This window comes from Dromiciops gliroides, chromosome 1, assembly GCF_019393635.1.
Source record: "Dromiciops gliroides isolate mDroGli1 chromosome 1, mDroGli1.pri, whole genome shotgun sequence".
NCBI lineage: Eukaryota > Metazoa > Chordata > Mammalia > Microbiotheria > Microbiotheriidae > Dromiciops > Dromiciops gliroides.
Genome location: NC_057861.1, coordinates 509,703,214 through 509,730,080, shown reverse-complemented (window position 1 = coordinate 509,730,080; position 26,867 = coordinate 509,703,214). Strand labels below are relative to the sequence as shown.

At 37.7% G+C, this 26,867-nt stretch overlaps 1 protein-coding gene across 1 annotated transcript in view; it reads left to right on the top strand.

Moving 5' to 3' along the window:
• The window catches only part of DTWD2 (DTW domain containing 2), a 186,973-nt gene extending 183,732 nt beyond the window's left edge, over nucleotides 1–3,241 (top strand). The window contains exons 7-8 of the mRNA XM_043978707.1: nucleotides 586–630; nucleotides 2,951–3,241. Of these exons, the coding sequence (XP_043834642.1) occupies nucleotides 586–609 (24 nt within the window). The 3' untranslated portion in view covers nucleotides 610–630; nucleotides 2,951–3,241. The remainder of the gene's footprint in view (nucleotides 1–585; nucleotides 631–2,950) is intronic.
• The last annotated feature ends 23,626 nt before the right edge of the window (nucleotides 3,242–26,867 follow it).

Sequence of the window (26,867 nt, the reverse complement as noted above, 5' to 3'; positions counted from 1 at the left end):
TGATGGAGTGTTGTGTATGAGGAACAGTAAGAAAGTTATACTGTAGCAAACATCAAAGGGATTAATGTTTAATAAGACAGGAAAGGTTGGTTAGAAACAGAATTTGGCTTTAAAGGCCAAACAGAGGAACTTATATTTGATTGTAGAGATACAGAGCTACTGTAATTTATTAATTAGTAGTGACATGGTCAAGTCTAGGAAAGTCACATTAACAGACATGAGGAGAGGGATTAAGTGAGAGATTTGAGGCAGGAAGATTGAGTAGAAGGCTCTTGAGACAGTGTACTTGAGAAGAGATGAGGACCTACAAAGGTTTTCATGGGAGAAGAGAGATGGGGCTGAATTTGAGATATATTGTGAACATAGAGATAACCAAATTTGGCAACTGATCAGATATGTAAGGTGGGTTAGAATGAGGAATTGAGGATGACCTAGGAGACTGGAAAGATGTTGATGCTCTTGAAAGAAATAGGGAAATTTGGAAGAGGACTAGATTTGGGGAGAGAGTTAAAAGGATATCATGTTTGAAACATCTGATTGATAGAGATCAAATACTTCATTTTTTCTTTTTTTTTTTTTTTTTAGGATATCAAATACTTCAAAGACTGAAGGAGTGGAAGAAGATTTAAGGTATATATGATTTAAACATGACCTGGAAAACAGATCAAGCAAGGATAGTCTAATAATCATCAGACTAACAGAGAGCCCATCTCCCCTCCCCTCCCCACCCTAAGTCAGAAATTATTATTATTATTATTATTTTATTTTTTTGTGGGGCAATGAGGGTTAAGTGACTTGTCCAGGGTCACACAGCTAGTAAGTGTCAAGTGTCTGAGGCCAGATTTGAACTCGGGTCCTTCTGAATCCAGGCCAATGCTTTATCCACTGTGCCACCTAGCTGCCCCCCTAAGTCAGAAATTAAACCTGACTAGACCTATTAGAACCAGGGGGCAAAGCAAAAATAGAAAGAATATACTAGATATTTTCTGAGAGAAATCCTAAAATGAAAACTTCCAGAAACATTATAATCAAAATCCATAGAATCCTAGTTAGAGAGAGGGAAACAAAACAAATTGTGAGTGGCCAAAAATATTGTTCAAGTTCCAAGTCAGAATCAAACTAAGCTAGTCAGTTGCCAAATAAAGGACAGGAGAGCTTGGAACACCATATTCTAAAAGGCAAAAATATAGGTTTACAACCAGGAATAGCTTACCTAGAAAAATTGAGTATAGCCACTTTGCCTACAGGTTAAAATATAGACTTGTAATGAAATAGGACTTCAAAAATTCTTAATAAAAACACCAGAACTCAATAGAATCTTTGAAATGCAAATATAAGACTCAGGAGAACTCTAGAAAAAACATGCTCCATTTGGGGCACCTGGAAGAGATGAAACAAAGATTAAGTGCTTACATTCTAATGGAGGATAAGAAATCAATATCCCTATAGAATCCAAATGTCTTCAAGAGTCATGTTTTCATGGTTGTTGTTCGGTAGTTTCAGACTCTTTATGATTCCATTTGGGGTTTTCCTGGCAAAGATATTGGAGTGGTTTGCCATTCCTTTTCAGCTTATTTTACAGATGAGGAAACTGAGACAACAGAGTTAGATGACTTGCCCAGGGTCACATAGATAGTAAGTGTTTTAGGCCAATTTGAACTCAGGAAGATGAAGTCTTCCTGACTTGAGGTCTAACATTCTATTCAGTGTGTCACCTAATTGCCCTAGCTGCTAAGAGTCATAGAGGGAGTTAAAAGAGAAATGGGGACCCGGAGTAGTTTTATTCTGTTTTGATGGATCACAGGTTAAGAATTCCTGGCATAGACACCAGATAAATAGGGCTGATATAGATAGGTGTGAAGAAACAAAGGTAAGAGATCAAGAAAGGAAACAGCCTCAGAATGACAGAGATTTTGAGTGAATTCTGAGTGAAGTCATAGGGAAGTAGACTCTCATGCAATTTCATATGGAAGTGTTGGTTTCATTATCAATACCTGAGGAAGAGGGGAAAAGTAGGTGTGTATGTGTATGTGCATATGTGTGTGCATGTTTGTGTGCATGTGTGTGTGTGTGTGTTTGTGTGTTTGTAGGGAGTTTACATGCTTAGTGACCTGCCTGGTGTTCAAAGCACAGGCCTACTGGAGTCCCGGTGGTAGGGTGATTCTAAAGAGGTCATTCCTATTTTAGGGACTTACCTTTATATCCCCAGTCAGGTCAAATCTTCTTCAAGGCTCTACTTCAAATCTACTTCAAGGCTCACTCTAATGTTCTGTACATATCTCCCTCAGGGTAGGGCATCTAAGAAGGAGCTTTGGTTCTGAGATAGAATGGTGGCAGGGTCCTATCAGTACATCATTACAAACTATATGATACAGGGTGATGGTAGGAATTTTATCAATTTGAACTGGTAGATTTAAAATGAAACAACTTTGAGGCAGTGAATCTACAGCTTTGAGGTAAAGAATAGCATTCAGTGGCAAGATGAGTAGTAATAGTAATAACAATAAAAATGATAGAAATAATATATAACATTTATATAGTGCTTACTATATGAGAGATTTAAGTGATTTTCCTGGGATCACATGATTGTTAAGTATCTGAGGCTGCATTTGAACTCAGGTTTTCCTTACTCCTAGCTCTCTCAATCCACTATGCACTCAACTTACTAGAGAAATGGTGTATATGGTATGGGCATAGGGAACTAATGTGTTTCATAGGGGACTAGGAATGATATAAAATTAAAGCAAGGGAAAATAGAATGAGCATTAGATGGAGTCAGAGGACCTGAATGCAAATGACAACTCTATTGTTTCACCTCCATGGGTCTCAGTTTTCTTAACTGTAAAATAAAGTGATTGGACTTCTAAGTTACTTTCTAGTTCTGAATCTATGATCATCTGAGATTAAAACTAGTGTCTAGAAAAGTTTCACGCATATTCTTACTTTACAGTTAACATCGCTAAAGAGTGGTCCATTTTAGATTTGGGGAACTGGCTGGCTTTAAGCAGAAGCTACATTAAAATTGGGGTGAAAATCCATTTAATTGGCTTCAGAAGACTTCTGTGAATGAGAAGTGGCCCAGAAGAAGCTAATTGAAAAGAGTTGCTCACAGCTGCAAATGGTACTTTATCCAGCTCTTGTTCGTGTTTCAGTTTTGATTACAGCCTTTACAAACTGCAGAGAAGTATCCAGCTCCATTTTTTCATCTCTAATCTCAAGCAAAGCATCAAGTTACACTGAATCTTGGAATCATTAATCAGCTTTCATGAGAAATTAAAAATAAATTATTTGAGCTCTTATTATGCAAATGTTATTTATGAAATCATGTCAAGTGCTTATATTTCTGCAAAACTCTCAGATTTATAATATGAAGATGTGAAAATATTCTGATTATCTTATTTTGTTAGTTACAAAACAATCCATAATGATAACATAATGGTAACATAAACAGTGTGGCAAGCAGTATGGTAACTACACTCTGATGCTATATGTAAGATCCATATCTTTGTGTTTAAAACCCTCCCCTCTCACAAATATTAGGTCCCTCAAAGAAAAACTTAATTAGATGCATTAGAACTTAATTTCTCCTTGAAATGGCTGCTAAATTAAATAATGCTAGATGATAATAAAATGTAAAAAGATCATTGGAGTATGAAAATACTAGAGAATGAAAGCATATTGTAAGGTACTAAGATCCTAAAAATTGAGGGAGGAAGTATAGAACAGTATAGCTGAAAAAAGAGCCTGCAAATCTAACCCAACCTCCTAACTTACTGTTAAGGAACCTGAGGCTTACAGAGGGGAAGTGACTTTAATGAGAATTAAGAGCTGTCTCTCTTCAACTCCTTCCATCTTTGTGCAAGGGAGGAGGAATGTGATTTTCCCCACTATCTGTATAATTAATCTGACCAATGTAAAGTGTAGATGGAGTTTTAACGTGTAAATAAGATACCTTATATTCTCCTACGTTTATCAGGTATGAATGACTTTTTGATTGAGTTAAAGAATCACTCAGTTGGGGCAGCTAGGTGGCGCAGTGCATAGAGCACCGGCGGCCCTGGAGTCAGGAGGATCTGAGTTCAAATCCAGCCTCAGCCACTTGACACTTACTAGCTGTGTGACCCTGGGCAAGTCACTTAACCCCAATTGCCTCACTTAAAAAAAATCACTCAGTCAAGGATTTCATATTGTAAACACAAAATGTAAACTGGGTATTAACAAATTTTAACCCCACTGAAAGGTGTGAATAAATCTTTAATCACTTGAGAAAATTTTAGGCTTTAGATGTTGGATAATAATAATCATAATAAGATAACAAGCACTTATATAATGTTTGAAAGCATATTTCACATGTATCTCATTTGTTCTTTACAACAATCCTGTGATATAGGTGTTATTATTATCATCTCCATTTTACAGATGAGGAAAGTGAGGCTGAGAGGTTAAGTAAAATGCACAGGGTCACCTAGTAAGTAAATTTCTGAGGTGATTTTCCACTAATTTCATGTGAACTGGAACTCAGATTTTAGAATCATAGATTTAAGAGCTCTAAGAGACCAGAGGCCATCTGCTCCAAACCCCTGATTTTACAGATAAAAAAATTAAGGTTCAGAAAGATCTCAAGGTTACAATGGTAGCATATAGAATTTTAATCCTTATTTTTTTTTACTCCAAATCCATGGTACCATGTTGTCTCTCATGTATTTTCTTTTTTCTTTCAACTACACACAAATACACATGGACATACACAAATGCATACTCACTTTTCTTTTCTTTTTTTTTTTTTTTTCGGGGCAATGAGGGTTAAGTGACTTGCCCAAGGTCACATAGCTAGTAAGTGTCAAGTGTCTGAGGCTGGATTTGAACTTAGGTCCTCCTGAATCCAGGGCTGGTGCTTTATCCACTGCACCACCTAGCTACCCCTGCTTACTTTTCTTTAAATACTTTTGATCACCGAGACAAAGTTAGTTCACTTTATCTTTCTGATTTTTTTTTGGGGGGGGATTGCTTTTTGGAACTTACATGTTTGATACACAATTCCCTATTTTTTAAAACCTATTTTTATTCCTTTTCATTAAAGTTTTATATCCTTATTTTTAAAAGTAAACCCTTATTCTATTTTTGTTTTCTCTTCTCTTGCTCTTGTTTTTAGCTACCCATACATATTTTCCTCTGTCACTCAATCTCCTACATTTATATGATGAATACAAATATGGAAGTCTATTATTCAATGCTGCCAATAATGCCAGAAGTATTTATTTGCTGAATCTGTACTGCCTGGGATTCTTATTTTAATGATATGGTTTTCTTATATTTCAATTGTTGGTATATATGACTGTGGTCTTGTGTCATTATTAATTGCATACTTCATTGATTATATCCTAAGTATGTACTACATGACAAATTGCTTCACTGTGTCAGTACATATAACTAATGCTCAAATGTCTAGTGCATATTTAATGCTTACAGCTGCTTTATTGGATGCTTAAATACTGCCATTATAGATCAATCTTTTGAAAATATGGAAACTGCATGTGCAATATATTATTATGTAAAAGACATTAAGATTTATAGGGAATTCCTGATATTTTGACTAGAGTCCGACAAGAAGCCATGGATATTATCAAAATATTGAAGGAAAGTGTAGAAGTACCAAAATGCTATAGTTTGTGCAGAATATGACCAAAATGGCCCACTAAGGAAACTGTGTGAATTACTAGATCCATTTGATAATTCAAAAATTCTTTTTAAAACCCAGTAGGAGGGCAGCTAGGTGGTGCAGTGGATAAAGCACCAGCCCTGGATTCAGGAGGACCTGAGTTCAAATATGGCCTCAGACACGTGATACTTACTAGCTGTGTGACCCTGGGCAAGTCACTTAACCCTCATTGCCCCACAAACAAAACAAAACAAAAGAAAAACAAAACAAAAAACAAACCCAGTAGGGGACAGTACCGAGAACTGGTTTGTAGACCTCTGAGGAAGAGGGTTTCTTCTAGAAATCTACAGCCTGAATGAGCTAAGAAGGTATTTTAGCAAATTGGTCAAGAAGCAGACTTAGAAGCCTTATCTATGGAGGAAACTGAAGCAGGATTCTTTCTACCAGAAATAGATACCTTATTTGAATGTGATGCTAAATCATAAACCCTATGTCAGAAGTCAAAGTCAAGTGCTAGTTCCCTGGAGTCATATAGATAACCATCATCTGTGTATAAGGTAAGTAAGGACTTGCTCTCTTGAGTTGTACACATGCACCTCCCCTATATATAGGACCAAGACTAGATATCTTATAGCTGATAAACATTAACAGGTCTAAGATATGGAACTTTTCAGGGGATTAATCTTTATCCCTTAGGGGTCTGGGATGAGTACATACTAGAACTACCTTGGCAGGCATTTCAGAAGGAAAAGATGGAAAGTCTCAGATGATCAGCTTTTGAACACCTGAGGAAAAGAAGTATCTGAGAAAAAGCAATACTGTAATTACATGTCAAGAACATTTGTAGATTTGTAAACTTAAGTGGTTCTGTAGTCTTGGCCTAATGACTAAGATGGCATTTGCTAAGTTTAGCAATTGCGTTCATCCCAAAGGGGAAATTGCTATCCTACTTCTCGATATGGGTTTACCTACTAGGACTAGTAACAAGAAGAATAATATTCCCTGAAAGAGCAGACATGATCATATTGCCCCAAGTGATTAAAGGATTTTGACATTGGATTGATTAAGTGTTTCCCTAAAGACTTTCATAGCACAGAAATAACCATTGGCATATGATGATTTGATAGACGGTGAAAATGATTAAGCAATTAGGAGAGGCTACCCTAGATAGCCCACTCCCAGAAAATTCCTCCAAACACCTCATGTATGGACCATGGACATTAAACAAGAAGGTTCCATTGTTTATGGATCCAAAAGTATGAATTTACATTCACACACAAAACTAGTGACAGTCAGACCCATGTGCAAACATTCTTCTTAGAAAGATGAAGTACAAGGGAACAGAAACCATAATAAAGAAATATATGAATACTGGCACCATAAAATAACTAAAAAAGGTAGAACTATCTTCTGTTATAATTCTGTTATAATTTTAAAGTTTTACTTGGTCATATCCAAGTTAGATACATTCGTGAAGATATTATAACTTTTATATTATATTATATTATATTTATTATAGTGTTCTAGAAGCTAGGGGGAACTAGGTGGTGGCACAGCAAATAGAGTGGCAGGCCTGGAGTCAGGAATTCTTGAGTTCAAATCCTGGATCCCCTCACCTTGAATCATCAAAAAGAAACTATTTCCTCATTGTTTGCTTATAGGTTCATACCATCTGGACATATAGAGATGAGGGTAAATGCCAAAGATAGCTGAGCAAAGTTCCATTTTAAAAGCCTAATAAAAGTACTGACTTGGTAAATTGAGTGACAAAGACTACTCATATTTGGAATGGATCAAATTAAGCTTGAAGATTCCTAAAGAAAGAATTGGTGTAGGGGCAGCTAGATGGTACAGTGGATAGAGCACCGGCCTTGGAGTCAGGAGTACCTGAGTTCAAATCTGGCCTCAGACACTTAACATTTACTAGCTGTGTGACCCTGGGCAAGTCACTTAACCCCAATTGCCTCACTAAAAAAAAAAAAAAAAGAAAGAAAGAATTGGTGTCAAGGTGGTCACTGTGACTGACCCACCAGTCATCTCTGCAGTGTTCTTACTCATCAGAACCAACTTCACAGAATATTTGAAATTAAAGTGTTTTTCAAGAATTTTTGTTAAAATTCATTAAGAACTGTGTTTCAGTAGCTAAAATACTGAATGACTCCTTTCATGCTTACATGATTAAAAAGACACCAGAGGGATAAAGGAGAGAAAAGCTGAATTGTCTTAAGACACACAAAATGTTTTCAAGAGCTTTGAAAGTCTTGGTTAATTGCTTCATTCTTGTACCAGACTGACCCAGGTAGAGCAATAAAAGTCTTTCATTCTGCATGCAAGTGCTGGCCAAGAGAGCCTGGTGGCAGTCCTATTCTGGTTTTTGGAATTAGGATTACCAGAAGCCAATTGCATTTGCCATCAAAGAATTTAGTGATAGTAAGACTATACATCTTATTTTTAAGTTCAAGTTTTTGGTTTTGAAGTGGGCTATTACTAAACAGCTAAAAAGCTATGTGTATAGAACTAAATTACAAGTATGGATTGATGATAATCCATTAATTTATATTTTGACCAGTTCTAAGTTGGATGCTTCTTGCCAGAGATAGGTGGCAGCATTTGCCAATTGTGGATTTAACATTCATTATTGGTAAAGGAAGAAAAATATGGATATAGATGCCATGTTCCAAGCCCACATGACACTGAAATTATGTTGAGATCTAAAGAATGGGTGAAAACTATATGTAACCAACATGAAATTGGGTAAAAAAAAATAAATTGGTATTAATAACATACTTTGTGATTTCAGCTCATCTTCCAGAAATAATAATATGTTTATAAGTAAACATACACAAAATACATACACATACACACACACACACATATATATATTACATATACATATACACATACACACATACATATTCAAGCTATTTCTAGTTGGAGAGGGAAATGTCCAAACTGGCATGACCCCTATCCAACATGAATCTGTCTTAAGAAGATTTCAGTTAACATTTGTAGGAATTTTAAATAAGGAAAGGATCATACTATTTTACAATATGATTTGGGGTTAACATTTCAGAATAGTCACCACTTGATTCCTTCCAGATCCACTGGGAAAGAGTTCCTCTTGTGACCAATATCTTAATCTTGACTTTCAAGAGAACAGACACTCTCTTTTGGTCCTAATACTACTAATCACTCCAGGTGGTGGGTAGGCAATTATACCATCTATACAAGAGTGGAGTTTGCTTATTCTATTTCAAAGGAAGATCCTAGCCTTTATTGTTCTGTGAAAATGGTTTTAGACTAGAGAAACAGTATTTATTAATATTTATAGAAAAACTAAAAGGGAGGTTTAAAAATATGCTTCTATAGTATGTTGATCAAGATTTGAGGAGTAGGTGGTGAATGACTGGCAACACCCATGTTCCACATTTTTGGATAAGGTCCTTTAGAGCACAGTCTCTTGGGTTGTATTTGTGGCTTAGTCCATAGTATACAGTTTCTTGGATTGTATTTTTGCCTTGGTCCCTTGATGCTATCTGGGAGAAGTGGCCTGGGCTAGAGATAAGAAGACCAAACATTGCTCATGAACTCATAGAAGTAATTTAAAGCAATTAACAGCCTTCTTTCATTTCAATTTAATCATGTCCCTTTTCACTCCTGGTATGTAAAGCACAAATCTATAGGGAGGATGGGGCTAAGGCATCTGGGACTCAGTACAGATGTGAATGTCAGTGTTAATAGACTCCAAACTAGTCCACCGATTGAAATTCACCTCCTATTTGTCTTTAATGGGCTTTACATTAATATTCTTGATCAATTAAATTTTGGTACATATAGCAGGTAAGAACTGACTCTTATAAGGAAAAATTTAAACTAGTATTCCCATTCTTGACAGGTCAGGGATGCATAATGAAAATGAAACTTGTCATAAGGCATTCACCAGTCAGAGAAATTTACTAAAAGAGGGGAAGTGGGACATCCCTATGACAGAATAACTTCCTACCTGGTCTGAATCTGAAAAATGCATACTGATCTTTTGCATGTCAAGGTGAAACAAAAATTTCTTGGTTCTGTTTGGATCCCAGGGAAAGGTTGTAAAATAATTTGCAATAGCAAATGTATAATTTACAACTCCATATTACTCAAGGGATATAAGAACTAGATGTATAATCTCACAGATGGGAAACTTTTCTGCTCAGAAAAGAAGAGCAGTGTGGGGAGACTGAATTGAAAGAATCCTGGTGGCCTTCCTAAGGCCATCTGCTCAATGGTTCCATAACTGACTGTAACACATGAATGTATCAGGAATCATCACTCTTTGTGGGCAGCTGTTGGTATTTTCCCATGTGCAATAGATTATCAACTCAGAAGTATAAACATGTTTACCTGGTTTTAAACTGAACAAATCAAATTAGAGTCTCCCAAATATCCTACCTTAGACAGTCAATTTTACTGTGCACAGTTCAGAGTAGAATGTAGTTATTGCTGTGTTAACATTAATAATATAAGACATTGAGGTAGTTTTATAGCTGTAATGTAATATGAGAGACATTGAAAACATTCATCTTCTATACACATTGTGCTTATGCAAGGTCTTTCTGAAGCATACAGCCACAGCTACTAAAGGCTCAGAGAGTTCTGGTCAACAAAAATCTTTGGAACTGTTAAATAGTTTCAACATCAAAATGATGATTTTATCAGTGAAAATGACATTAGGTAATAGGTATCACCATCTACTTTGTTGCTGCACCCTAAGGCATAAGGCCTTTCCATCTCACTTGCAGCTGTAAGCTTCCATATGTGTTACCTCTCTCATTAGAATGTGAACTTCTTGAGATCAGGGACTTTTTTGTTTTTCTTTTTGTATCCTAGCACTCAGCACAGTGCTTTGCACACAATAAGTCCTTAGTAAAGTTTAGTTCATTTATATATGCCAGGTTCCTTCTCCTTCATAACACAAAAAACATGGGTGGCATAAATAAACAATTATAGAATAATGTGGTGCCTGTGTGAGATTTTACACAGGATAGTAGAGCTTGCTGATATCCAGAAAAATACTTGCTGGGGTTAGTAGTCTCTGAGGTTGTTGGTACCACATTGCTTTATCTCATTTTCAGGGCAGGAAGAAGCTATTCTTCTGTTTTGGTACTCACTTCTAGAAGAACTATCTTTTCAAGTGGGACCTGTGGCTCCAAAATCCTGACATTTAACAGCAGTGTTGGTGGTCTGGACTGTGAGCAAGTTTCCAGGCAGTTCTCTTCATTGGTCTGGAGTAGAGATTGTAGGCCTGAGGAAGAAGATCTTTAACCTTAATATTTTATAGTACTTGGAAAAAATATATCATAGACATAGCAGTTAAATGCAGTCTGTTGTTATTCAAGTATTATCCAAATATTCAATAAGATCTGAAATCTAGGGGACAGCTAGATGGTATAGTGGATAAAGCACCAGCCCTGGATTCAGGAGGACCTGGGTTCAAATCCCACCTCAAATATTTGACACTTACTAGCTGTTTGACCCTAAGCAAGTCACTGTCCTAAAAAAAAAAATCTGAAATCTATTAATACTCCCTTTGATCATACTTGTACTTCCGTCAACAAAGCAAATGCATAACTAACAGCTCATTAACATTTCCCAGGTAGTCACCTAGGCTATTCAAATGAGTGCTTCAAGTTACAAATATTACAGTGATTGTTTAGTTATAAAATAATCATGTGTTCTAAATCTTAACATGTATCACACGTCCTTTATCTGGAATAACTGTAGCATAGATGCTATATAGTTCTTTCCTTGATGTAGAGAGAAATGACAATCCAAAAATGTTATGAACACAAAATCAAAAGTACATATTGCATGTATCAGAGAAAAAGCAAGGATCTCAAACAGAATCAAATGGTGTTAAAACAGAAATGAGACAAGATACAAATGCTTTTCAACAGTCCCATAAAGGTAGGTAATCTTGTTTTCCTAAGATATCTTATGAGATCATGGACATTCATATTCATATCATATTCTGTAAGAGCTATATACATTTATATTTTTTTCTTTCCAGCTTACTTATTGTATGTTGTCTTTGTCTGAGCAAAAATGAAAGCTTTTGCCACCAATATAATACAGTAATCCAAAGGAAACCAGTGACACCTGGGATAGAAATGTTCATTTTCATTAACAAATACTGTTTTAGTCTTAAGAATAATTTCATGATGTGAAATGCTATTAATTTTTTAAAACTATATTTAATCTCCATTGAGAAATAGTTGTTGAGGTAAAATGTAGAAATAAGTATAGTTGTTAAACAATTGTTCAACTTGCAAAGTAAGGAAGTGCTTGAATAACTGAGATAAACAAATGATGAAATTTCTAGCATAGACAGTTTAAATTGTGAAGAAGCCACTTAAACAACAGATGATTGATTACTTTGGTGATAAGACATTCTACATAGACACTGTAGTTGATTGTTTTTCCGGCATAAAGTGCCTGTGCTTCAGCCCAATAGGCCTATTACTGCTTTTCCTATTTCTCACTGTTATACTTTTGAAGCTGGGCATAATTGTGGACAATTATAAAAAGCTACTTCATTGTGGATGGCCTATATGCACAAGAGTTCCCTCACTAGAACCTTGATCCAGCTTACTTACATTATCAAGAGTTTTATTTGGCCATGATAGAACTGCCTTTTTAGAAATATTTTACACAAAACTCAATTATGTGACCACTAGATACTACTTATGGCCTTGATTAGAGTTGTGCTCTAGGGACTGAACTGTAATATAAACCATATTTTGAACTCTGATTACCATATAACTGGGTTACTAAATATGAACAGCTGCTACCTCAACATGAGAATAACTTTACAGGAATATGTCTATTGTGGTGCTAAAAAACTCCTGTTAATATGATAAACATTGCTGGAGCCCATGATAGTGAATTTTGCAATATACATATATGTATATATACATATATACACGTGTATATGTATGTACATATGAATGTACATATATATATGTGTGTATATGTGTGTGTGTGTGTATTATGTGTATTTGTAGGGGCAGGTAGGTGACACAGTGAATAGAGCACTGGCCTTGAAGTTGGGAGAACCTGAGTTCAAATCTCACCTCAGATACTTAATAGCTGTGTGACACTGGGCAAGTCACTTAACCCCAATTGCCTTAAACATATCTGGGGCCATTTCCATTCATCCTGATGTATATCTTGCCACTGGACCCAGATGGCTCTGGAGGAAAGAGTGGGGCTGGTGAATTTGCACAGCCCTACCTCACTTAAATCCAATTCACTGCAAGTCATGACATCACCCTGATGTCATGGTCCTCTTTGAGAATGAGGGACAAATGGGGGCTTCTAAGTGGCACAGTGGATAAAGCACTGGCCCTGGATTTAGGAGGACCCGAGTTCAAATCCAGCCTCAGACACCTGACACTTACTAGCTGTGTGACCCTGGGCAAGTCACTTACCCCTCTTTGCTCTGCCTCCCCCCCCCCAAATAAAAGAGAGAATGAAGGACAAACAATAGCAACAATGTGTATTTGTATTTGCGTGTATGTTTCTGGGGAAGGATTTGAACTTGGGTCTCTCTGACTTGAAATCTGGTTGGTTAGTTGTCTTTTGTTCTTGAAGAGGACCAAAATGACACCAGTATATTGGAGTCAAGGTACAGTGTGTCTGATTGTGGCTGATCAGACCAATACAAGCTCAGAGAATTCTACCACAAGTCAAGCAAAAATAGTCCATAAGAACATTTGGGGTGGAAATATCTCTAAATGTGTGTAGCTCATGATCCTTTTGAACTATTGCAATTCTGCTTTGCTCATAGAGCACAGTACCTTCTTTGATGCAGGTATGCCAGGCTGAGTGGTCCTTCCGTAGCGTCTCCCATGTCATGCAATTGATTCCAAAGTTTTTCAGTGAGACTGTGAGCATGTTCCTATATTGGATCTTTTCACCACCATTTGAGCACCCACCTGGCATGAATTCTCCATAAAATAGTCTTTTAGGCAAATGCATGTTTGGCATGCATTTGGCATGTTTGAACAATATGGCCAGCCTAGTGGAGTTGTACTCTGTGCAGGAAAGTTTGAATGCTTGGCAGTTTAGCTTGAGAAAAGACCTCATTGTCTGGTACCTTGTCTTGCCAGGTGATCTTCAGAATCTTCTTAAGACAATTCAGTGGAAACAATTCCGTTTCCTGGAATGGTTCTGATATACTGTCCAGGTTTCAAAGGCATACAACAATGAGGTCAATACAAAGGCTCTGTCAATCTAGTAAGCAGTCTAATACTTCTTTTCTCCCACACTTTCCTTTGAAGTTTCCCAGACACTGAGCTAGCTCTGGCCATGTATGGAACAGCCTCATCATCTATGTGTGCATCCCTGGGAAGTATACTGCCAATGTAAATGAACTTATCCACAGTATTCAAAATTTCTCCATTTGCTATAGTTCCATGTATGGATGGTGTGGTGGTGACTGGTGGAGAATCTGTGTTTTTATGGGGTTGATTGTTAGGATAAAATTAGCATGAGCAGCAAAGAATTGATCCATACATTGTTGCATCTCAGCTTCAGAGGCGGTATTGAATGCACAAACAAACAAATCACACATCAACTCCCCCTCTACTTTAGTCTTGACTTGAAGTCTTTTCACATTAAATAATTTACCATCAGTTCAGTAGTTGACCTTGATGCTATTTTTGTCATTGGTGAAGATGTCTGACAGCATTGCTGAAAACATCATGCTAAAAACCATGGGAGCAAGTACACAGCCTTGCTTCACTCCACTGATAACTGGGAAAGCATGACAACGCTATTCCTTATCCAGAACCCAGGCAAGTATGCCATCATAAAACTGAGGCACAATACTGATGAACTCCTCTGGGTACCCAAATTTTGCCACAATTCTTCATAAAGCATCACAACTGACAGTAGCAAAGGCCTTGGTCAGATTGACAAATGTATATAGGCCTTTGTTTTGTTTGTGGCATTTCTTCCAGAGTTATCAGGCAGCAAATACCATATCAACTCTTCTCAGCCCTTTCTGACACTATGATGGCTCTCAGGTAGCTGACCATCTTCCAGGTGAAGGATCAGCCTGTTAAGGAGGACTTTGGTAAGAATCTTGCCAGCAGTGACTAAAAGAGATACCCCCTTGTGCTTGTCACAGGACAATCTATTCCCTTTACCTTTATAGAGATGGACAATGGAGGCATCCTTCAAGTCCTGAGGGATAACCTCCTCTTGCCATATAACACAGAAAATTTCCCAGAAAATACCCAGTTTTTGTATGAGCAGTAGACTGCCTGCCTTGTAAATGTCAGCTGGAATAGAATCAGCACCAGGTGCTTTGCCACACAAGAGTAGCTGAATGGCATTCAAAACTTCTTCAGTTGGAAGTTTGGCCTGAGGTCAATGGCTTTGGCATTGATTTATGAGTCTATTTAGAACACTATGGAAATGTTCAACCGATCTCTCCATAGTGAAGAGATGTCCTTATCACTAATCAATGTGGCTCCATCAGCATTGAGTAATTGAGGTGCACTATAGGTCTTTGGCTCAAAAATTGTCTTCAGGGTATCATAAAAGCACTTTGGATTGTTACTATCAGCATAAAACTGAATTTCATCTACCTTCTTACGGAGTTAAGAATCCTGTATCTCTCTAAATAGTGCTTGTACTTTACTTTTTTTTCTTTTTTTTTTTTTTTAGTAAGGCAATTGGGGTTAAGTGACTTGCCCAGGGTCACACAGCTAGTAAGTGTTAAGTGTCTGAGGCCAGATTTTGAACTCAGGTACTCCTGAATCCAGGGCTGGTGCTCTATCCACTGTGCCATCTAGCTGCCCCCTGTACTTTACTTTTAATGGAGTTAAATGCTGCCTTTTCTAGAGACAGGTGAACTATCTTCCTGGCAAACCCTGTGGAATCCTCATTTTTCTTTTAGCAGGTCCTGAATTGCCCCATCCTTTTCATCAAACTAATCTTGATGTTTGCAAGTGTTCTGGCCCAGATGAGTAAATATAGTGCTGTATACCAAATCTCTGAAGGCTGCCTACTACTTTTCTGTTCCACTGTTGCTATCATGTGTTGCCTCAGCTTTCCTTCCAAGTTAGCAATGGATTCTTCCTGCTGGGAGAAGCACCCTAATCTGTCGATGTTAAGTCTTCTGATAGTCTTGTCTTGGTGCCACTGCTTTTGTCGAATGTGAAAATTGAGCTTGAAGAGGATGTCTATGATCAGTTCAGTACTCTGACCCCCACATCACCATCATCGCACACATCCTGTGTGTCTTTTCTCCTTACAATGTCATAGTCTATAGTATGCTAGTGTTTGCAGTAAGGGTGGCTCTATGATGTTTTATTGCATTTAGTTAAACAGAAGACAGTGTTGGTGATGGGAATGTCATGAAATGCACAAATCTTCAGTGGTAAGTGACTCCTGCTTTAGCTGTTGCTGACTCCATTCTTCCAAGGATTCTCTGACATGTCTCATATACTATGCCAAATCTAGCATTAAACTCACCCATAATGATGTGTATTCTTTTTCAGCACATTGATGATGAGGGTCTCTAGGTCTTCATAATTTTTTTTTTATCTCATCAGAGTTTGTCCCAGTAGGGGAATATGCACTGATAATGGTAGTGTGGCATTTTCCTTCAAGTGGCAAGCACATTGTCATAAACCTGTCATTCACTCCTTTGGGTAGACATACATGCTTGTTGACTAGATTACTTTTGATTCAAAACCTACACCACCTTCATGGCATTCCTCTTCAGTGTGGCTGCTCCAGAAAAAAACCAAACGAATCTCTAGCTCCTACTTCAGTGAGCTGGCCTTCATTTGTCAATTTTGTTTCACATAGGGCTGTTATCTAGATGTGATACATGCTGAGTTCTCTCACAACAAGATCTATTCATTGTTCAGGCCTACTGGATTTGCTGTTTTCCATAAGTGTGCACACATTCCGTGTATCAATGATGAGTGGAATCATCTTTGCAAAAGTTTTTGTACATTTTTTTGTGTTTCAACCTCAGGATGGGATTTCCCACCTGCTACAGTAAACAGGCCAGGGTTGAGTGAAGCAGACACATTTTAGGACACCTTTTCTCGCCCCTTTCTCACACCAGGAGGTGAGCAGCATGGTCCTTGAAAAAGGCTCTTCAGAGACCCAGAAGACTGCTGAATCCCACTCCTATTTCTAGTGAGACTACCTAATCTACAGCCTGGGTCACCTGTACACAATGTTGTGACTACAGCTCCCAGTGTATCCACATCTGCTTCTTCATGACTTACCTATTGCCACAGGGCTTTGAGATAGGTAAAAACAGTAAAATGGTATGAGTAATGCCTTTTGATTTGTGTATAAATTGGGTTTAAGTGAGACAGAGTTGTATAAAGTCATGTGCCTCACTCTCTCTTCTAGAGTCATCAAAGTCCAGTGGCAAAACTAAGTCAAGTTGACTGGGGATGGATCAGGATGCTGTGGATGAGCTTTGTGTCCTTGCTATCTAACCAAGCTCTAACTGCTCCATAGCACCAGACAATTGTCTTCATGACCAATGGAACAAATTGCTTTTATTCTTTCTTGCCACTGCAGGAAGACTTTACATACTTGGGGTAGACACCCTGCCCCCCCAACTCACTGAAATATTTGAGACCCCTTGGTTACCCTCAACCTGGTTTAGTTGGTCTGCTGAAGTGGTTTACTGGGGTGTGGCTGCTGCAAATGTTATAGATCGTAGAGCCAAAGGTGGGAGTTAGGTGAGTCCGGTGGACACCAAAGGTGGATAAGCAGACCTGAAAAGGTCTCAGCAAGCCCTCACACCAGAGGTACTAGTTTTCCATGAACACACCCTACATTCCTCTTGAAACCTAGCATTCTATTTCCTGCATTACTTAGCCATCTTTAAGTTTCAGTACTATATGTCTCCCATTCCAAATTTAGATCTTTATCCAAATTACCTAGATTTATCTCAGTATAAAACTTAGGTCCTCTTAGAATTTACCTGGATTTATCCCAGTCCAAAATTTTATATTCTGCTTCTTGTTCACTTGAGGCTTATTCACTTATTTGTCTTTGGGGAATCTGACCAGTTGAAAGAATGTGGATGGGGGCAGCTAGGTGGCACAGTGGATAAAGCAGCAGCCCTGGATTCAGGAGGACCTGAGTTCAAATCTGGTTTCAGACACTTGACACTAGCTGTGTGACCCTGGACAAGTCATTTAACCCCCATTGCCCTGCAAAAAAAAAAAAAAAGAAAGAAAGAAAAAATAAAGGAGATGGTGTTTTGCACTGGACCATTTGGAGACTATACAAACTCTAGCTTATCTAGTTCCAATCAAGATATTTGTGATTAATAATTACTAGGAATGAAAAGTCTAAATTCCTTGGATCACAAGATTGGCTAACTACCTCTTGCTCTTTAGATCTCTTCTTTCTCAAGCACTTATGGGTGACTACTGGTCAATTAGCTTTAAGCTTGGATGATCAAATAACATCTATTATAAGAGTTAATCTTATCCTTGGCTACTTATTATAACTTCATAGGGTGTGGGACTCCCTGTCTGATGGCCATTTGCATAGTGTCTTTTGTATTCTTCCCTGAATTTAGATGAGTGAGATTGGAGAAAGTTTAACTTTGTGAGCTTCAAAAGGTTGGGAACACAATTGATTAAAATCCCTCTGAAAATCCTGGGCTATAATCAATACTAGACTTGGAAAAATGCAATGTTAGAAAAAGGTACACAATAGCTAGTGTGATATGTGGTTTCATGACAAAGAGTTAAATAATATGTCTACATCTTGTGAATTCAAGAAAGCTCATGGAAAATCTCAATTTTCTCAATAGAGAATGAAGCACAGTATAATTCTGTGAGGGTAGGTGATGGATTGGTGTAGGAGACTTAAGGAGAAAAGATTTGGAAAAATATTGTGAGGAAGGAGTATGATAGCAAATCAACTAGGAAAGAATAAAAGGATTACCTTGCTGCTTAGGGCCCCATTATGATTATATTGCATAAAATGTTTAGGTTTGATAACTTGTTATTTATTTCTAGAGATAAATATGCACTAGAGAATTGTACACTGGCAAAAAAGCACTTTTGGCAGTGTACATATACCAATGTCATTTAGGATGTACATCATAGAGTACAAATGGAAGAGGTAAGAAGGTGAGAATCTTTGGATAGTTCCATGACTATATTGATTGCCTCAAGCCCTGTTAACAGTGCAGTCTCCTAAATGAAATTCATAATTTCTTGAGAGTTTGTCTTAACTATCTACATAGGAAAAACTAAGTAGTTGAAGAATATCTGTTGTCCATATTATGATATACAAGTAATTAGATGGATAATTTAGGGAGCTTGTTCATTAATATATTGATTTTGGATTGTCATAGCAAGTAGATGATAAATTGAGTCTAGAAATGAATAGGAGGAAGAATGTGGGTTGGATTTAATTTGAGAGTTGTTTGATTGATTGCCTTGAAATGGTTTTCTTAGTTCCTTTTTACAATTGCCCAACTTTCCCCTTTTCAAGGACAGAAATATTTTCTTTATGACTAGAAGAAAATATTATTTTACTTTCTACTTTTCGTTGAAATAAATAACAAGTTGAGGTCTTTGTCAACAAAACATCTTGAAATTACAGTTTGGTCTTTCTGTTCACAGTTGAGGATTTGTCTTAGCAGGGTGCCTTACAGAAGATTCTGCAACAGAATTCATCCATGACACCTCAGTATTTTCAAAACAAGGGCTTGTTAGGATGGGATTAAGAACCATCCATCCACTTCACTGAGGTCTCACCCATGTGAAACCAGAGTAATTAGGGGTCTAGTTTTTGGTAGTACAACATTAAGTCTTTTATCTGTGGGATACCTGAGGTTTCTACAATACCAGACATGTCAATTAAAAAAAAACAGGTCAATTTTTATAAGACTAAGGTAGTTGATTATCCCGAAAAAAAACATAGGATAATCTTACTGAAGCTTTCTTTGCATTTGATTAACTGCTCGCGCTGGCTCTTTTGACCATTACTAATCTGTTATATTGTCTGTCATTCCTTATCTTTAACAGAAAAGGGAATGTTTTTCTAAATGACAACAAATGGACTTTAAAACAAGTCTCTTAATTTCATCTGAAAAATAAGAGGGTTGGGCTAAGTGTTTTATGAGATTCCTTCTAACTTTTAAATTCCATAACTGAGGAATGGTTAGGAGAAACCTCTGGTGACCTGATCATTAAATAGAATATAAATTGTTGAATCAGACTTGGAGTTGGCTGTCTAGCTAATTTACCACTTCTGGATGAAAAGCTATGACCAGTCTTTCTAACAAATAGATCTACTATGACTTCTTTGATTGATACAAACTCAAATTTGAGAAATGTGGTTTATCTTCAGAATATGTTTTCAGTCAGAAGCAAAACACTTTGAGGAGGGACAGGGTGAAAGGAGATAGAGAATAGAGTAAATGGCATGGGGAGGGAATCTGGTAGAGGGAAATACAGTTAGCAATAGAAACTGTAAAAAAGTTTTGAAGCAAGTTTGTTTGATAAAGGTCTCACTTCTCAAACACATAGAGAACTGAGTCAAATTTATTCAAATAAAATCACTGATAAATGATCAAAAGGTATGAAGAGTTTTCAGATGAAATAATCAAAGCTATCTATAGCCAAAAGAAAAAAAAACGCTCTTAACTCATTGTTGATTAGAAAGATTATAGTCAAAACAATTTTGGGGTACTACTTCATTCCTATTAGATTGGATAATAGGACAAAAGAAGAAAATGACAAATGTTATGGGGATATGGGGAAAATGAGACATTACTCCACTGTTGGTGGAGTTGTAAACTGATTCAAACATTCTGTAGACCAATTTGGAACTATGGCCAAAAAAACTATGCATATTCTTTGACCTAGTAATATCACTACTAGGTCAGTATCCAAAAAGAGATTAAAAACCCAAAGTTAAAGGACCTATATGTACAAAAATATCTATAGCAGCCCTTTTCTGGTGCAAAGAATTCAAAATTGAGGAGATGCTCATCAATAGGGGAATGGCTGAACAAATTATGGGATGAGATTATGATGGAAGACTATTGTGCTATAAGAAATGATGAGTAGGATGCTCTCAGAAAAAAACCTATACTTACATGAGCTGATGCAAAGTGAAATGTACAGAATACAAAGTAACAGCAATATTATAAGATGATCAGCTGTAAATGACTTGGATATTCTCAGCAATACAATGATTCAAGACAACTCTAAAGGACTTATGAAAAATACAATCCATCTCCAGAGAAAGAACTGATGGTATCTGAATACAGATTGAAGCATAATTATTTTTAGTTTATTTTTCTTAAGTTTTTTGTCTGTTTTCTTTTACAACCTGACTAATATTGAAATGTTTTTCATGACTACACATACATAATTTATATTGAATTGCTTGTGTTCTTATGGAAAGGTGGTGGGAAGGGAGGAAGAGAATTTGGAACACAAAGTTTTTTAAATGGACATTGAAATTGTTTTTTATGTGTAATTGGGGGAAAACAAATTCTAAATAAATGGAAAAAAGAAAATGATCCAAGCTTTTGGGATAAGAACTGACTATTTGGCAAAAATTGCTGGGAAAACTGGAAAACAATTTGGTAGAAACTAGGTATAGACCAGCACGCCACACTGTATACCAAGATAAGGTCAAAATGTGTACATGATTTACACATAAAGGGTGATACCATAAGCAAATTAGCGAATCATGGAATACTTTACACTGTAACATGAATATTGATGACTGACTGTGAATGACTTATCTATTCTCAGCAATATTATTTTTTTAGGTTTTTTTAGTAGTACCTAGTAATACTCTGTTGAAGAGGTATGTACTCTCCTTACTCACCATCTTAGCTCTTGAGACCCCACCAATGTGCTTCCGTTATTTAAAAACCAGTTACTCACAATGATGACACAACCATTTACTTAGCAATAGGCAAAATAAATTATAACAACTATATCAGAGGTACTCACATATTAAGTCAAATATGGAAATAAGAAATATATAACAATTCACACATAAACTTGGGTTATACTTTTCCACCAAAGCACTTTGCATATATAGAGGACAGTGGGTACACTTGGAGAAAACTGACAAAGAGGTTAAGAGTGAGGAAAACCCCATTACTTCATTACTATTTACTGGCAGTTGGACTTTGTGGAAGTCTCAGGGCCTCAGTTTTCAGATCTACAAAATGCTCTCTAAGGTTCTTTCCAGTCTAACTCCTATGAGGAAAAAAAATTGTAATATTAAAGCTTTCTTAAGAATAAGACATTCCTATCCCCCACCCCCCCCCGCCCCAACACACACACATATATCATGGGGAGATTAAGGCCAAAAGGAAAGAAAGCAAATACCTAGGGTCCTGTTTTAAATAGACTTTTAAGGCAGTCTGAATTAAATGGGATCTGTTGTAATAAGATCTCTCTGTAGCACCTCAAGTTTCTCCCATCCTCCTTGACATTAAAAATTTTTTTTGTACTCTGTATCCCTTGTGTTCTCAGAAGAGAACCCTCCCTACTCCAGTAAACCAGGATGCCAACAATAAGTCCCACATGAATCATGCAAATTTCTCAAATTTAATTTTCACAAAAACTGCTGGATGACATTTCCTTAGCCCTATTGACTGTCCATACCTTTGGAAAATGCAGGCAAAGGCAAGAGAAAATGAAGGCAAGGTCAGGCCCACCACAAAAAAGGCATTCTTCATTTCAATAGGCACTTTATGCCCCTTCAAAAGGAGTACTTTAAAAGCTTTCTCTGTGGACAATGCTTCAACTTAATGCCATGTGAAACACTGCGGTGCAGAGAGAGAAGGAAAGGCTGAACTGAGCTACACAAAAGTAGACTAGTTCTGTACTTCACCCAGTATTGGCCCTGAAAAGGATTTTGGCTGAATTGTGTTTGAGGCCAACTCAAAAAAAATCCCACGCTCCGTTAGTATTTTGTAGTCACTTGATCCGTTGGTTGTGTTTTTCAACCAGACATCCCAAACACATTTTCATCTGTGTGTGTTTGTGTGTATGAGCAATTATTCATTAAATACTGGATTGAATATCCAGAGTTTTCTCTTGTGCATGCTAAAGATTACTTTATAACTAATATTCCATTTTATCCCCATTTTTGGTCAGTGGAATTTGTAGAATGTGTCTGTTATATGGAGGAAAATTGTTTCTTTTTGCTACCAGTGGAGGAAGTATATGGGAAATAAGCACATTTGGTTTTGGAGTTAGAAAAATGTAAGGAGGTGAGAGAAATGAATGCATCCTGTTATTATGGTTTAGGGGACACCTTTGGGAGAATGTATCTTCCAATTTCAGGAAGAATTCTTATCCCCAGGCTATCAGCATAAGTGGAAAACAAGATCAGATTGACAGGCAAGAGTTCATGTTTAATTTGACTCCATAGAGGTATATTTACATAGCACTTCATTTACCTGGCATTGTGGAAGAATGAGGTATTCAGCCCAAGTGAGTTTTCCAGGCAAGCTTATCCCTTAAGCACCCAAAACTTATCTTAATTGTAATTATTTTGAGTGGAAACCTTCTAAAATACCCCTTACTGCTTTCTACTTTGTTTATAAAGGGTACTAAAAATAAATTAAACTTTTCATGATGATTTAAGACCTTCCTTATTCTATACTGAAACAGATCACAGTTCTGTTCAATATATTTTTTTCTTTTTTTTTCTTATAATCCACAAGTGTTCATTTTATCAGTTCTTTCTATAGCAGTGCACAGTATGCTTCCTCATTACTTCCTTGGGATTGTCCTGGATCATTGTACTGCTGAGAGTAGCTAAATCATTCACAATTACTCATTGAACAATACTTCTGTCACTACGCACAATGTCCTCTCAGCTCTGCTCACTTCACCATACATCGATGTTCATTAGCTTTGAAGGTTTTTCAGGGATCATCCTGCTTGTCATTTCCTGTAGCACAAGTCCACTCCACTACAATCATATAAAACAGCTTTTCCCATCATGCCTCAATTGATGGACATTCCCTTGATTCTCAATTCTTAGCCTCCACCAAGAGTTGCTGTAAATATTTTTTGTACAATTTTTCCCCCTTTTCTGTTTTTCATGATTACTATTGTTAATTGTTTCCCTTCCAATCCTATTCCCTTCCCCATGATATTTATTCTATTGTCCATCTTCTTTCATCCTATCACTCTTCAAAAGGGATTTGCTTCTGTCTGTCCCCTCCCCCACTCTGCCCTTCCTTCTTTTGCCCCTCTCTCTTTATCCCCTTCCCCTCCCTATTTTCCTGCAGGGTTATAGAGATTACTCTACCCAATTGAGTGTGTACATTATTCCCTCCTTGAGCCAATTCTAATGTGATTGAGGTCTCTTGAGCCAATTCTGATGAGTGTTAGGCTCATTTACTGCCCAGATTAAATAGATTACTCCACCCAGTTGGGTGTGTGTGTGTGTGTGTGTGTGTGTGTGTGTGTGTTAGTCCCTCCTTGAGGCAGCTCTGATGAGTTTGAGGTCTTTGAGCCTTTTCTGATGAGTGTAAAATTCCTTTACTGCCCTGCTCCTCTCCCATGTCTTTCCCTACTCTATAAGACTGTTCCTGTTACTTTCATGTAGGATTTCACTTCTGCCTTCCCCTCCCCCAATGAATTCCCTTCACCCCTCAATTTAACCCTAAAGATGTTATCATCTAGCTAAGTGACACAGTGGACAAATCATCACCCCTGGACCCAGGGAGATCCCAGCCAAAACCTGGCCTCAGACACAAGACAGTCGCTTATTGTACGACCCCAGGTATGTCCCCCAGCTCCAATTTTTTTTTATGGTTCTCTAGGGTCTTGTATTTGAAAGTCAAATTTGCCATTCAGTTCAGGTATTTTCATCACAAATATCTGAAAGTCTTTTTCATTAAAGTCCCATTTTTTCCGCTGAAAGATAATGCTGAGTTTTGCTGGGTAGGTGATTCTTGGTTGTAATCTGATTTCCTTTGCCCTCTGGAATATCATATTCCATGCCCTCTGGTCCTTTAATGTAGAAGCTGCTAGATCTTGTGCTATCCTGACTGGGGCTCTACAGTACTTGAATTTTTTCTTTTTGGCAGCTTGCAATATTTTCTCCTTGACCTGAGAGCTCTGGAATTTGGCTATAATATTCCTAGGAGTTTTCTTTTTGGGATCTCTTTCTGGAGGTGATCAGTGGATTCTTTCAATTTCTATTTTAGCTTCTTCTTCTAGAATTTCAGGGCAATTTTCCCTGATAATATCTTGGAAGATGGTGTCTAAACTCTTTCCTTGATCATGGTTTTCAGGTAGACTAATAATTTTCAAATTATCTCTCCTGGACCTATTTTCCAGGTCGGCAGTTTTTCCCAGAAGATATTTCACATTGCCCTCTATTTTTTTATTCATTTGGATTTGCTTTATTGTGTCTTGGTTTCTCATAAAGTCACTGGCTTCCATTTGTTCAATCCTAATTCTTAGGCAATTATTTTCATCAGAGAGCTTTTGTAGCTCCTTTTCCATTTGACTTTTCAAGCTGTTGACTTTTTCTCATGTCTTTCCTGTATCACCCTCATTTCTCTTTCCATTTTTTCCTCTACCTCTCTTAACTTTATCTTCAAAGTCCTTTTTGAGCACCTCTATGGCCTGAGATGAATTCATATTTTTCTTGGAAGCTTTAGATATAGGGGCCCTGATGTTGACATCTTCCTCTGAGGGTGCCCCTTGGTCTTCCTTGTTACTGAAGAAACTTTCTATGGTCTTCACCTTTCTCTGTCTGCTCATCTTGCCTTTCTTTTACTAGACTTTTAGCTCCTTAAAGTGGGGCACTGTTTCCAGGCTGCAGTATCCCAAGCTTAAGAAGTCCCAGGTGGTATGATTTAAGGAGAATCAGGTTCTTCGCTTGCCCGGCCTGTTTGCTGGTCCTAGATGACCCCAGACCACCCGGGCCACTTCTACTCGAGCTTACCACCTGGTTCTCAGTTGGGGTGTAAAATCCATGTTCTGCCTCAGCACCAGCATAGACCCCTGTAATCTCTCCTCTGCCCAGGGCTCAGCCCACTCACCAGACTGTGAGCTTAGTTCCAGATGATACTGGTGCTTCAGCTGATTCGGAGGCTCTGGGGGTCTCCTTCTCTGGTGAGGCCTTCCTGAGACTGGATCTGTGTCAGGGTGACTGTGGGGTTGGGCCGGACTCCTGTATCAGCACAGCAGCTCCCTCCTTCTGACCCTCCAAGCCGTTCTTGATTAGAAGATGATTTCAGCACATTCTTCTGTGAGTTTTGCTGCTCCGGGCATTTTCCTATGACCTTATTTGGATGTTTTTTGGAGCGATCATGTCATGAGTTCGGGAGCTCACTGCCTTTCCTCCGCCATCTTGGCTCCACCCAGTTCTGTTCAATATTGTTAAGTCTTTCCTGTTGATCTGATAGTTTCCTATAATGATGCAGATGCCAGCCATATGGACCTGCACACTGTGTGCAGCTTTTATGTAGCTCCATCCAAAAGTTTGAGAAGGGGGCTCCACCCAGCATGTGCTGAAGGCCTTCCTCACATTCTCCCTCTGTTTCAAAGGTAGCAATGAAGCACACTGGTTGTACTGTCCACCTGTTACCTCTTGTTCTTGCTTTGTGACCAGCCTATTTTCTCTTACTATCATACACTTTAGTGGTGGTGGTTTTGGGATTTTCTTGGCAAATATACTGGAGTGGTTTGCCATTTCCTTCTCCAGCTCATTTTACAGATGAGGAACCTTGGACAAACAGGATTAAGTGACTTGACTAGAGTCACAAAGCTAGTAAGTGTCTGATGTTGGATTTGAATTCAAGTCTTGCCGGCTGGAGACCCAGTGTTCTATCCACTGTGCCACCTACCTGTGGACAAACAATCCAAATTCTTTGAATGGTTATAGATCTCTTCTGGGAGGCTCTGTAATATCTTGGATCTTAATGCAATCAACACAGCATTGTCCATAAACAGGAATATTTGGAAGACCTCACTATCCACAGGGAATCCCTTTTTGACTTGAACTCTGCACTAGATCTCTTCCATTACAGTGACAAATTCTTTGGTGGACAGATAGCTTTCTGGCTTATGCCTCATCTGATATTTATTATTAGAATAATTTTAAAAAGTCATTTATTTTGTTATAGCTTCCATGGAATCTTGAATGATTTTTG